The 12,886-nt window shown below is 35.4% G+C and overlaps 2 protein-coding genes across 2 annotated transcripts in view; both read right to left on the bottom strand.

The window, feature by feature from the left end:
• LOC123540187 (dolichyl-diphosphooligosaccharide--protein glycosyltransferase subunit STT3A-like) overlaps positions 1–12,886 on the bottom strand; it is a 285,963-nt gene that overhangs the window by 22,384 nt on the left and 250,693 nt on the right. The window lies entirely within an intron of this gene.
• On the bottom strand, positions 4,195–7,386 carry LOC128549779 (uncharacterized). The gene is made up of 3 exons (XM_053527345.1): positions 7,159–7,386; positions 5,199–5,525; positions 4,195–4,703 (listed from the first exon to the last, which is right to left on the bottom strand). Exons 1-3 carry the CDS (start codon positions 7,274–7,276, stop codon positions 4,240–4,242), a joined length of 909 nt encoding a protein of 302 aa, XP_053383320.1. The 5' UTR covers positions 7,277–7,386; the 3' UTR covers positions 4,195–4,239.

Below are 12,886 nucleotides of genomic sequence, written 5' to 3'. Positions count from 1 at the left end.
CATCCTTGGCAGTAATTTCTAAATATAAAGAAATTGTTAAATCCGCTCTATTTCATACAGGATCATACTTTAGTTTAGCACTGTCACATTGTTCAAACAAGGTTTAAATATTCGAAAACGTCCGTTCACTAACAGTTTTATGTCACTGAAGTACATATTCGTGTCCATCATACAGCGAGAAAGGAACATTTTAACCTAAAGTGGTAACATTCTCATTTTAAATGGTTTGAAGTGATACGTAACACCAAGAACTCCTCGGCTTTCTGACAGATAATTATCATTCACAGGATACAATCTAAACTTTCTGACAACTAGCTAGAAACACTTCATCACTTGCAACTGCAAAAGTTTCACACAAACAAGACCTTGGTCTTAAGGAAAATAGGATAAATTCCTTTGGAACAATAACTCTTTCCATATTTTCGCTTGGAAGCTATCCGGGCGAAATTCGTCCGGTTCCTTCCAAACATGTGGATCTTTCAAGAAAGATGAAAGGTTCACTAAAACGGTGAAATTCTTTAAGAAAAGGAATAAATGAAAGATAGTATCTACTTGCAGAGAGTGTGGCATGCCTAGCGGGCATACACAAGCAATTCGGAGACCTTCTAATACTACAGCATCCATATACGGTAAACGATTTCTGTCGCTGATTTGAGGATCCTCTGATCACAAGATGGTGTTTATTTCCGTTGCCATTTTATCTTGAATATGTGGCTGCCTGGTCAAATGTAGTAATATCCGCATAACTGATCCGGTGGTTTCACTTCCAGCCGTCAGAAGTTGATACGCTGTAAATTCTCTTAATCGTAAGTGTTCTGCTGCCCTCCTATACAATTTTCATTAGTCCTTTCAAGGTACATTCGAACAAAGCTTTTGCGTTCCGATTTTGTGATTTCGCTTTTCCTCGCAAAACGCTTATCAAAAAAATTAAGCTGATTTTCTAGAGTGACGTCAATAAATTGTAATACAAGAAAAAGTAATAAAGACAAATATCAAACAGGGAATGCCACGTACCAAAAAACGCAGCCTCCCCAAAACGAAACCCACAGCACGCAGACGTGCACATCACACACACACAAACACACACTCGCACACAAAGCCAACACGCGAGGACAAAACGAACAAACAAAGGAACACAGTGGGAAACCGCCTAGGAATGTCAGTGGCAAAACCACCACTGTGGAGCTTAAACCGGTTTATGATGCGCACCCAACCTCACTCTTACCCCCACCATGTTCCAAATACACGGGACAGTGTAAATACTTTCCACGTTTCATCATTAGTAAATATAATCCCTTTATTCATGTACATTGGAGAACTGGGTCTTCTTTTAAACAATGACCCCTGCTTTCATTAATTCCTTCATTGTGGATCGTCTACCAATATATAGCGCAAATATATCTCCGTATCTTTTCCTAACTTCAGTGAGTTTGTCTAAAACATCCGACGACATAAATGAAGACATATTTCCTACGAAAGGGAACAAAGCTGGTCCGGGTGGGACTTCATTCTGACGCCTTTGTTACCAAATATATCAAGAAAAATGTGTACAGAAACACTAAACAGGCACATAATATGGAATATACATGTATGAAATCCATGATTTCTTTCCGGGTCCAGGTACAATATATACCAGCTGATACACTAGGGAGCATTCGATCATTCAACAAGTTCTGCTGGAGTGACCAGTATAATACAGACAACATAACAGGTTGACGATTCAGGCGCTTCCTAAAGTGATATGACCGCTTACCTATTCAATCAATCTTTTTTCTGTACAGAAGAATTTACGCCGCTGTTTGATGCCCTGCTGTTTAATCGGATGTTTTGATTTTGATGCGTATGCGCTTTTTTTTGCGTGTGGCAAAAAAGACTGCTTAACAATAAGTACCTACATAAAATTATCATTGTACATGTATTACGAATTGTATTGTCACAATACAGCATGCATTGTTTTAAGACAGGTTTGGTCCGTCCACATGCAATCCCAAATCCAGATCCACCCACAAAATTCCCGTAATGTGCATGTACCTTCTCAGAAAAGTTGTGCAGTTTTCTGAAAACATTATTGTAATAAATCATTGTTTCCAAGGAAACTTCAGGCTATTGAGATAAAGTTTTCAGAAAAGCTCGAAATATCAAGAAAATACCGAAGTAGCTATATAACAGATGTGGGCATTTACGCAAAACAATATCGTGGTACTAATGTAAATTATCGCAATAATATTTCCGGGAAACCTATGACTGATGAGATGATCTTTAAAGAAAACTTCGTTTTATCAAGAAAACTTTTTAAGTATCGCGATAGCTACCTAGCTATCTCGTGGCAGAAATATGTAACCATAATGTAAGCATGTGTACGCGGTAAACATATTCGTAAAAACATAGGAAAAGTAAAACACGTTGACAATGAGGTCTTAGTACATCGCTGGTCCTGTTTGATATTTATCCTTTTCTGTTTAGATTCAGAATAAAGGTTATGTATTTGTTGACGTAAATTGCTATCACGTTTGGACAAAGGTCTTCTTTTTAAGCTTATTGTGCCAATTTGCAGACGGATGTAAAGTTCATCTTGAAATCAGATTAGAGATATCGCAATTGTACATGGCTTAATATATAGATCTACATGAATAATTGTTCTCAAGACTTTTTACTTGATTTTGATGATTTTGATGCAGTAGGGCGGTGAGCAAAGTGTAGTTCAATTTTCTATTAAAAATTAAACACTAATAAACAAAGCTTTCAGTTTCTTTTCGCCATACAAATAAAACTTTGCTATTTCATTACCTCTCATGAACAGTCTCAGTCAAAGCGAGTCTGTATTATGTTGCTTGGTTGCTTCTTATTCTCCCAGAGAACCTTTTCACAGATTTCTTCATTCTTTATAATTATGAATAAAAGAATTGTCATGCATCAAAGTGGAGGTATAAACATTCTTTACAATTCTTTGTAATTGTTCTCATTTTTTCATGTTCAACTTTCTGGTCCTTTGGGATCATTGAGTTCATTAAATGTGTCTGTACAGTAAAATATAGTTCCACTTAAGGTAGTAGACCGGTAATGACAATCGGCACTTTCCGTTTGATTACGTATTTTCGGCACGCAATATCGGCATTTTCCGCGTTTCACGAAAGCCAATGTTCCCTTAGCCGAAGGATGTCGAAATAACTTAAAAATAATACGTAATCAAACGGAAATTGCCGATTGTCATTACATTCCCACTACCTTAAATTGCTGTCAGGGGACGGTACGGGCGAGGCATATTTCGTTACCATTAATGGGCAGAATCAAATCGAGTTTTCTATTATTGTGCTTGGTTGCGTTCTATGCTTCCTACAGATCGTTTTACAGAATTTATTTACCCTTTTATTATGTCTTTGCTTTCAACTAAAACCTAGAGTATTTTTACAATCCCGCTACGTAAACATTCATTCATTTCGAATGAAATATTGTTCTTCTACGTAGGCAAAATCCATATTACGCGAATTCTATGAAACAAATACCCTACATTTATTTTTTTGCATTTTGGGTTTAAACTAGAATCTAGTAAAATAAGGATAATTTTACTTACTCCGAATTTGGCCCGTCCTGAAATGCGATATTGCCAAGGGACAAATTTTAATTGTCCACCTAAATCAACCAATCAGATGTCCAAGTTTTGAGATAACTCTCTAAGCTAAGCTTAATTTCAATTTGTAAAATAAAAAAGCTTATTACAGATCAGCACCACACCAGTTTAGTATGTAAGGATTTGAAATATAGTACATGTATATTAGTATAACAATGAAAATGGTCATTTTAAATACGTTGATTTTCAATAAAGACCTCCTGTTATCTGATGGAAAAAAAGACTTTAAACGACTGATTTCAGATATTCTACAGGATGTTGTGTATATTGATTAGGTTAAAATTCATTCCACAAAGTCATCTATGTTACAAGCAAATACAAATGTATGTATCATAACAAATACTGTGAAATCATTTAAATTCGCTGACATGAAATTTCGCGCAAACGTGAAAAAGGACTGTTTCGCGCGGGCTTTTATTCGCGCATTTTCAATTTTAGTAATGAAAAGATATAATTAAAAAATAATAATAATAGCGCGGTCCTAGCGCGAAATACGCGAAAATTCGTCCTACGCGAATAAAAATGATTTCACAGTATAGGTTCATGATAAGAAAAGAAAAGAGAAGTACGTGCATCTCGTTTATTGTGCTTAATTCCAAAGAATAAGCAGTTTACAAAGCACTGAGTAAAGCGCCGGTAAACGTTGTATAATATCCTCCGTAGAGTGAATCGTCAGCGCAGCAATGTAACCGGACCCAAACTTCATCACCTGCAGCTATTTGTGTTACAGCTGTAACGGAGCCTCGATCGTGATATCCGTTGTCGCCATGTCCATAGGCTCTACCGAGGATAGCGCCATTTTTCACCAAATCTGCGGCGAATAAACTAGTCGTTTGACCACTAAAACTTAGAACTGATGTCGAAAATATATACAGTCCAGCTGTCGGAGCGATGAACACACCATGCTGAGGATGGAAGCCATTGTTTAGGTTGAGCAAAACTGTTTCGAAGTGTATGTTCTGACCAACACCTATGTGAGCAATTTCGCCATGAGTATTGACTGCATGGAATGCGACAGCTTCTCCTTGACTGACAGTTTGGCGACTACTTGGCAACGTCATTCTTGTGTCGATATCTGTAGGATAAATCAAATCAAATCATATTCTATTTATAAACTTGTATTACATTTATTATACAATTGTTATATTATGCACGTTTATGAGCGATTGGTTGTTTGATATTACACATTTTTTCGCTGCCGAAACACGGGGAAACTGGCTGGTTTAGTTTACTACAAAATGTTGAATATTCAGTGTGCGATATAATAGAAATCTGGAAATAGTAATATAATGAAAATGTGTCTGACGAATGATGCAAACGCAAAGGCAGTGTACTAAATATTCTTTTTACCCCTGCGCCTCCGAGTATATTGAATGGACTGTCATAATTCCGAATAAAGAATATAGAGAGATGATATTGAATTCTAGACAATGCCTGAAGTTCGATTTAAAGTCTATGCATACCAGAAAAAGGCTAACATTTCAAAATGAATTTTCTGTTAAGATGTGCATTAAGTAAATTGTGCAATTGTATATATTGGGTAATGTGATAAATAACAATTATTATGTACTTTTCTTGTTGTATGAAAAACTAGAAACATTCCGTTTAGACTGATGTCCTTGTCTATGTAGACTGCTACTGACATTGACCTCGGGAGCAATTGTTGTTTCTTTCTTGGCAGTGGCTTCCACATATTTTCCATTTCTCCTTTTTGTAGTTTCTACCTGTTCGTTGGTCTTAAGTTTCCGAACAATATCTTCAAAATCTAAAATCCGTCGGTTCATTTCGTCAATTATACGACCTTTCTCTGTCAATTCCTCTCGGAGATTTTCTGTGAGATCTGCGTAGAATTGGACTTTATCGTCCATTTCTGTCAGTTTTACTGTCGACTCTAAATCTGTAATATATGCAATATAAAAGTGTGTACTGGTCTGAAACCAATGACCGACAAATATGATTGCTGAATGCTACAGGTATATAAAACTGAAAAAACAACAACAACAACAACAAAAAACAAAACAATCGTACTTATTGTTGTAGTCTTTTTTAAGTATTGAACATAACGTTTTGCTTTTATTACCTTCATGTGGTATGCATACAATAATCTAGTTAATATCATTATTTTTTAAAGATATCTAGAAGTCATCTTTCATTTAAACATCCTATCTTTAGATAATTACTTCAAATATATATATTATATATACTGTAAAATCATTTAATTTCGTGGGCATGGTATTTCGTGGTTTTGGTCAAAACAGCAATTTCGTTGGGATATGAATTCGTGGATTTCAACTTTTGAACATAAAATGAATGGGAATTTTACTTGTTCGTTGGGATTAAATTTCGTGGATTGACTCAACCACGAAATCCACGAAAATTAATCCCCCACGAATATTAATGATTTCACAGTAATCTACATCAGATATAAACATCACTAAACATACAAATTAAGACTTCGTATAGTATAATTAAATGTCACATAGTAACAGTTGATTGTTTAAAACTGTCAGTTTTTTTCAGAGGTAGTATACATTCTATAAATGTATACAGTGTTACTATTTTAAAACCTAATACACAGTACTGCTAATTCACTTAAACTTACTAATTATATGTTACATAAACTGTATGTCTTTCAATAATATATTGTATCTAATATATCTTTAACAGCATTAGACGATAGATATTTCCAGTGTCTCACCTCAATATAATTGTATTCTATAATGTATGATAGGAAAACATACGCACTAACGGTGATAAGGTCGAACTTATTACAACCCCAATTTAAGATGGAGGCATTTAGAAAAAAACAACCTGTGAAGACGGATATAAAGCCTTTGTGTGACACGTAAAAATGTAAACCGATCTTAGACCTGAAGGGAAGCATTCTGACCAGACTTTATATAGATCAAGTAGAGTGTTAACAACAACTGACTTGACATAGTGATCTAGTTTTCGAGCAAACATGACAAAATTTCAGTCCCATAAAAGATTTTTCTTAAAGACCAACAGTCTAATCAAGCCTTATTTCCACTGGAATAAAACTGTGACCTCTAGTGTGCAAACAGTGAACTAGTTAACGACAGACAACGACGGACAACAGACAAGGACCTTCTAAAGCTTATCTTGCGCACTTTGGGCGCACGTTTGAAAGGACTGTCGCTTGTCGCTTTGTAATGTTGCAAGAATAATATTGAAAAAAAATCTGAATTTGAAGATCCTTTGCATAAAAAGCAAACTAATAGCCATCATGGTATGTAAGGACACGTTTAACATCACACGCCCAAAGCATCGTTTCAAGCGAAATGCAGTTATACAATACATGTCCCTATTACTCTACAATTCACATACTTAAAACTTATTACTTTATGTGCATTTGAAATCAATTTAGCAGACTATTGGAAAGATTATGTAAGTGACACCGCGTAAATACACGATCATGCTATGCCAGACCGATATGTAAACATCAGATGCATTGTCTGAACATTATTTTTTTTTGATTTGTGAAAAATATAATTCTATGTTCTACTCACCTTTTCTTTCCAGCTTTTCTACTCTGTCTAGCAGCTGTTTCAGCAGTGCCTCGTCTGCTCGGCAGTCGATAATCAGAACATGTAGCACAAGACAAAGTCCGATGGTTAATGTATTCATTTTGCGACCAACTGTTTGAATTAAAAATATCTGTTGAAAAATAGCTCAACTGACTTTGTTCAGCTGGTAATAAACTTTGTTCAGCTGGTAATAAACGTCATTTTAGATAAGATGATAAGAAAGTTTTACATGATTTAGTTATTTGAACTGATTCTGTCAGCTTATCGGAACATTTCATAGTTGATAGGCCAAACATATTCATAATGATCGTTTTTAAATCAAAATCAAACAGCTCATATATGTACGGCAAAAAGGAAACTGTATGCAGAACACGACAAAGGGTATGCCTGAAAAGTCATCGCTGTAAATAAAAGAATGCAGACAGATTGTCTCAGTCAACGAAAAGAATATAACCTCCGTAACTGCAGATACACTACCAGTTGCTGATTTTAGATGTATAATCATGTTGGCTGCTTCATCTCGTTGATTTTTTTTCTGAGTTAAAGTGATATTTACACATGTCGTTTCATGAAGGAGAGTCTCTCTTTCATCTGGTTTAAAATTTTACCCTAATATGCTCCTCGAAAGCCATGTACGCTATCATTTATAAGAACATTATTTTTACAGACTATTTATGCTGTCAACTATTACATATTCTTACTTTATCAGCCCTCTGTATTGTTTTCTGTATGTCAAAAGTAACCTCGAGATACTTTCGAGTTACTCTTGCCTATCTACCTATACTCAGCTCGAAGCTCTTGCAGGACGAGTGTATGAACGGAAGATCTGTGCGAAACAGTATGCATTATTCGACACATTTAGATCATATTGCGACTTTCCAGCTGAGAGAGCGGACGAAGACCCCCAGGCACCCCTTGAAGCATTATTCAAACACGGGCGGGCACCTGGGTAGAACCATCGCTCTTCCGTAAGCCAGCTGGATGACTTCCTCACATGGAGAATTCAACGCCCCGAGTGAGGCACGAACCCACGTTGGTGAGTGGAAAGTGATTTGAAGTCAGCGACATTAATAACTCGGCCACGGAGGCCCCTGTATACATTACTAGATCAAATAAAATGGACTAAACAAAATAAAAATAGAAACTATAGAAAAACTCAACACACATGTAACAGCACAATGGACTTTATATCAAGAAGGTACAACATTATGTTTCTACAATTGGTTTTTAAATTGGGTTGAACATATACGCATGCGGTTTCAAACAATGGATTTTATATCAAGAAGGTACAACCTTATGTTTCTGCAATTGGTTTTTAAACATTTACTTGAATAAAAGCACTGTGCACGAAAGACAAAACTTATGCATGTAAAATGGTGATCCACGTTGTGATTAGTTTTTATTCAGTGTGTGTTAAAAGTGTATCTAGTCACTGGCTTTATATCTATGTAATAACTAGGAAAGTTATATTCTTGTTTCGTTCCTTAAATACGGCTGGATATTATTAGTTCTCATAATCAGTCATATTTTCTCGCGAGATACATTTGGATGTACATAATGCATAAATCAGAAATGTCTGTTCTCATTGCTGTTATATAAAACATTGTAAGTAATATCATTTGAAAAAAAAAATATATCCGATTTATTCAGGACAGCATGTTAGCTGAACAGATTGATATAAACACTTTTATTATTTAATATTTAATTGGTGAACACTATTGACCTTGCGACAATGACCTATCAGTAAGTAAAATGTATATAAGTACTTAAAGGCACTGACCTCCAGATTTGGCTAAAAATAATCTTTCTTCCAAATTGAAGTTTGGTCATATTATGAACATTAGAATATGAGTTTTTGTTTCTAAAATAATTTAAAAAATCCTAATCAAGAAAAAAAAGATGACCGCGTCGGGAATTGAACCCCAGACCGTCGCGGCAATAAAGACATTTTCCCGTCGTCTTAACCAATAAAGCTATAGCGGAATTAGAGAGTTATAATTACAAAATATAGATATTCATAATCGAGACAGTTTACCTGAAGTTAAGCGTTACAAACGCTTTTGGATTTTCATCGTAAAAAGTAGTAAAACAAGCAAATTCTCACGTGTTTCCCTAACATAAAGTTTGTCAGTAATTAAAATGTAAATCCTTCTTAAGAAATACAGCATTTATTTCCAGATATCTAAAACTGTTTTTTTTTGTTGTTGTTGTCGAACGATCTGGAGGCTAGTCCCTTTGATAAATATATTTTGTTCACTAATGTTAACATAAAAATGGCACTCATATCGATGTGCACAACTATCACATTATCCTAAATGATTAGTACTTTTATTACTAAGTTTATCTGTTAACTCGAAACAGACGAGTGTCTAAAATAAAGCGGGAAGATTGTTATAAAACCTATAAGACTCTGTTTCAAGTTTGTTACGTGTACTTCATGGGTAGAATGGTTTGAACATATACGCATGCGGTTTCAAACAAAGCTATGTGATTTAGCTGAGCATCTAAAGGTGTTAGGACAGATAATACAGAGTTCCAACTTCCAACAGACATTTGGTAAACAACCATTATACATGACTCTTAATGTAACATTTCGATACATCTCTCTGAGGGAACTTCATCGAAAAAGGTTATTAAAAGTACATGAAGAGAGTTTGGAGCATAGAACACAACCAAGCAAAATAAAAGCAGACTCGGTTTGACTGAGTCTGTTCATGTAGGTGAGTCAGTTGTAGTGGTTCCAGAGTATCATGTAATTTTAATATTACCTTATTTTATTTCCTCATGGCTTTTACTTTCTTAGATTAGGTAACTTAGACTAAAGAATTTTGTCTATAGCATATTTATACTGCTGAAATTCAACAATAGCAGCATAGTGAAGACTCCTGAGAAATTTCCTTGCAATAAATGCATAATTGACAATGCCAGAGGAAAATGAAAATGTAGAATCTAAACAATATTCGCAAAATTTTAAACACATCTTGCGCCGCCATAGTCAGTGATAGTATGAAGCTATTATATTACCAACTAAGAACATTTAATCACGAACATGAATAGATCTACTTCCTGTTTCTTACTGTATTATACTTTAGTCGATGGTCGTACTACCTCATGATATGAATTGTAGTTATTTGAGCATGGAGAACATAGGTTTTATGTGTAATTGTTATGTATTGCGACTTTAAACACAGCCATTCATTTCGTGTTCAAATGAGCAAAAGCGTGTATCGTTTTTCTAAAAATGACGTTCAAATACGTTTTTTTTTTCGCAAGTAATAAGCGTACAAAATTGAAGTAAGAAGGAAAATGGATATAAGTCTGTATTGTGTTCACATAGTGGTATTTACAGATTAGGTCTTGAATCTAAGTTTAAGATTACATTGCAATGCTATGTAATTCTAATTGGTAATAATTACTAATATTTCCTAAGAATGTTTATCACAATTCAAAGAAATAAAAATAATTGAGAATGGACCGTAGGTGTTGCGTAAAAACTAAAGAAAATAATACTCAATACTGTGATAATCAAATAATTTTCTTAGGAAAACAATTCAATGTATGATCAAATATTTCCAACTCATCAAAGTACGTAATTATTTTAAACTGTCACATTGTTCAATATATGGTCCAAATGTTAAAACACACGTTTAGTATGAAACTGTGCTACATATAAATGAAGTTTCAAATTAACGTGGTATCAATCTCATTTTAAATGGTACTGGGTGATATGTAACACCAAAAACTCCTCGGCTTTCTGGTAGAAAACCATCATTCTCGGGACACAGCTTGAACTTCCTTACAATACTAGCTACGTAAAGAAATACTTCATTTTTTAAAGAGTTTCACCTAAACAAGACCTTGGTCCAACGAAAATGGGATAAACTCCTTTGGAACAACAACATTTCCTATCTTCGCTTAAAAGCGATCCGGGCGAAATTCGTCCGGTTCCTTCAAACATGTGGATTTTTTAAGCTTGACGAAGGTTTGCCAAAACGCTGCAGTGTTTTGGGGATGAGGAATCCATGAAACATTAACATTTCTGAGACAGTGTGTGGCATCCCTAACGGGCTACACAAGCGATTCGGAGACCCTCTAACATTACAGAATGCGTATAGGGTAAACGCTTTCTGTCGCAATGGTAAGTCCATTGACCCTTTAAATGTCATCCATTTCAGTAGCCATTTTATCTTGGATGTGCGGTTTTCGGATCAAATGTAGTAGTATCCACCTAACTGATCCTGCGGTGGTTTCACTTCCGGCCGCTAAAAGCTGATATACTGAAATTCTTATGTTCTCTTGATCAAAGCTGTTCTGTAGCCCTCCTATTTGGTTTTCATGTACCTTTTCATAAAACATTTGAACAAAGTTTCTTGTTTCTGAATTTCGGTTTTCCCTCCCCTTCGCAATACACTTATCAATAAAAATTGTCTGGTTTTCGAAAAATGTATCAATCAATTTTAATTTAGGAAAGTATGAGAGAAAAGGAAAACAACTGAGAATGGCCTCGTAAATAAAGAATTTGTTAGCCGACTCTCTCAGGCGTGTAAGGAAATTGTCAATTTCAAGGTCATCAGTATCGTACCTGTGACTACAAACTAGTTTTAAAACCACGTTAGAAATGCCTATATTAAGATATTTCTCAATATCGACAGCGCCGACCTTCATGCCAATCTTATTTATAAACTCAGTTATTTCAGAGTTAATAACTTCGTCTAAATATCTACTGTTTATACCAAATCCAATTTCATGAAATGCTTTTTGTGCAAACCCACGCTGTTCTTTCCAGGTTTCATCGTTAGTAAATATAATCCCTTTATCAACAGTAAGAGGAGAAACGGGTCTTCTTTTGAATAATGACCCCTGCTTTTTGAAAGCATCATTGATTGTTTCAAATCCATTAAGAAATATTGTCAGTCGTCCACCGATATACAGTGCAAAAAACATCACGTATCTTTTCCTTAGTTCACTGATTCTGCCCAAAACATCCGACGACATAAGTGAAGGCATATTTCCTATAATAGGGAATAAAGGTGGTCCAGGTGGGACTCCATTCTGACGTCTTGTTGCCAAATATATCAAGAAAAATGTAAAAATAAACACAAAACAGGTAGATAATGTGCAATCCACATACAATAAATCCATAGTTTCTTTATAAACGTAACCGATATATACACTGGAGAGAGCACCGACACACTGGAGAGAGTATTGGCATAAATCTGCAGTTACTGTTGCGGAACAACTAATGTACAGTAAAAACCGTCAGTACCCGACATAAATATCTACATATACCGCAGTAAAGCAAATAGCGCGCCTTCTGTGTTATTGCACAAAATCGTTATTTCTCGTTTCGTATTTCAATCGTTTGTGTCAATTATGTCTCGGAATGTGTCTTACTGAAGCTAGGGGTCGTGGGCAGTGTTGCATTTTCCATTACTGCTCATGAACAGACTCAATCAAACCGAGTCTGCAATTTTCACTGTTTGCCTTGACCTCGGTGCTTCCGAGGGATCTGCTTTCCAGATTTTATTTACTTTACAACAGCGGGTGTTAAGTGCTGTGTGGCGGCCGTAAAAAGTCGCCATGACTTCATCTCAGTGTTGTTATATTTTCAGGTCCTTCGGGATCATTGATTTCAACTCATTTAGATTTAAAGGGGTTGAATACTTCTTAACCCGGGTGCTAGAGGGCGTGGCAGTGTTTGCTTTTTTCC

The sequence above is a fragment of the Mercenaria mercenaria genome, chromosome 16 (genome assembly GCF_021730395.1).
Source record: "Mercenaria mercenaria strain notata chromosome 16, MADL_Memer_1, whole genome shotgun sequence".
Taxonomy (NCBI): domain Eukaryota; kingdom Metazoa; phylum Mollusca; class Bivalvia; order Venerida; family Veneridae; genus Mercenaria; species Mercenaria mercenaria.
Note: the sequence above shows the minus strand (reverse complement) of the source record. Positions and strands in the feature narration are given on the sequence as shown.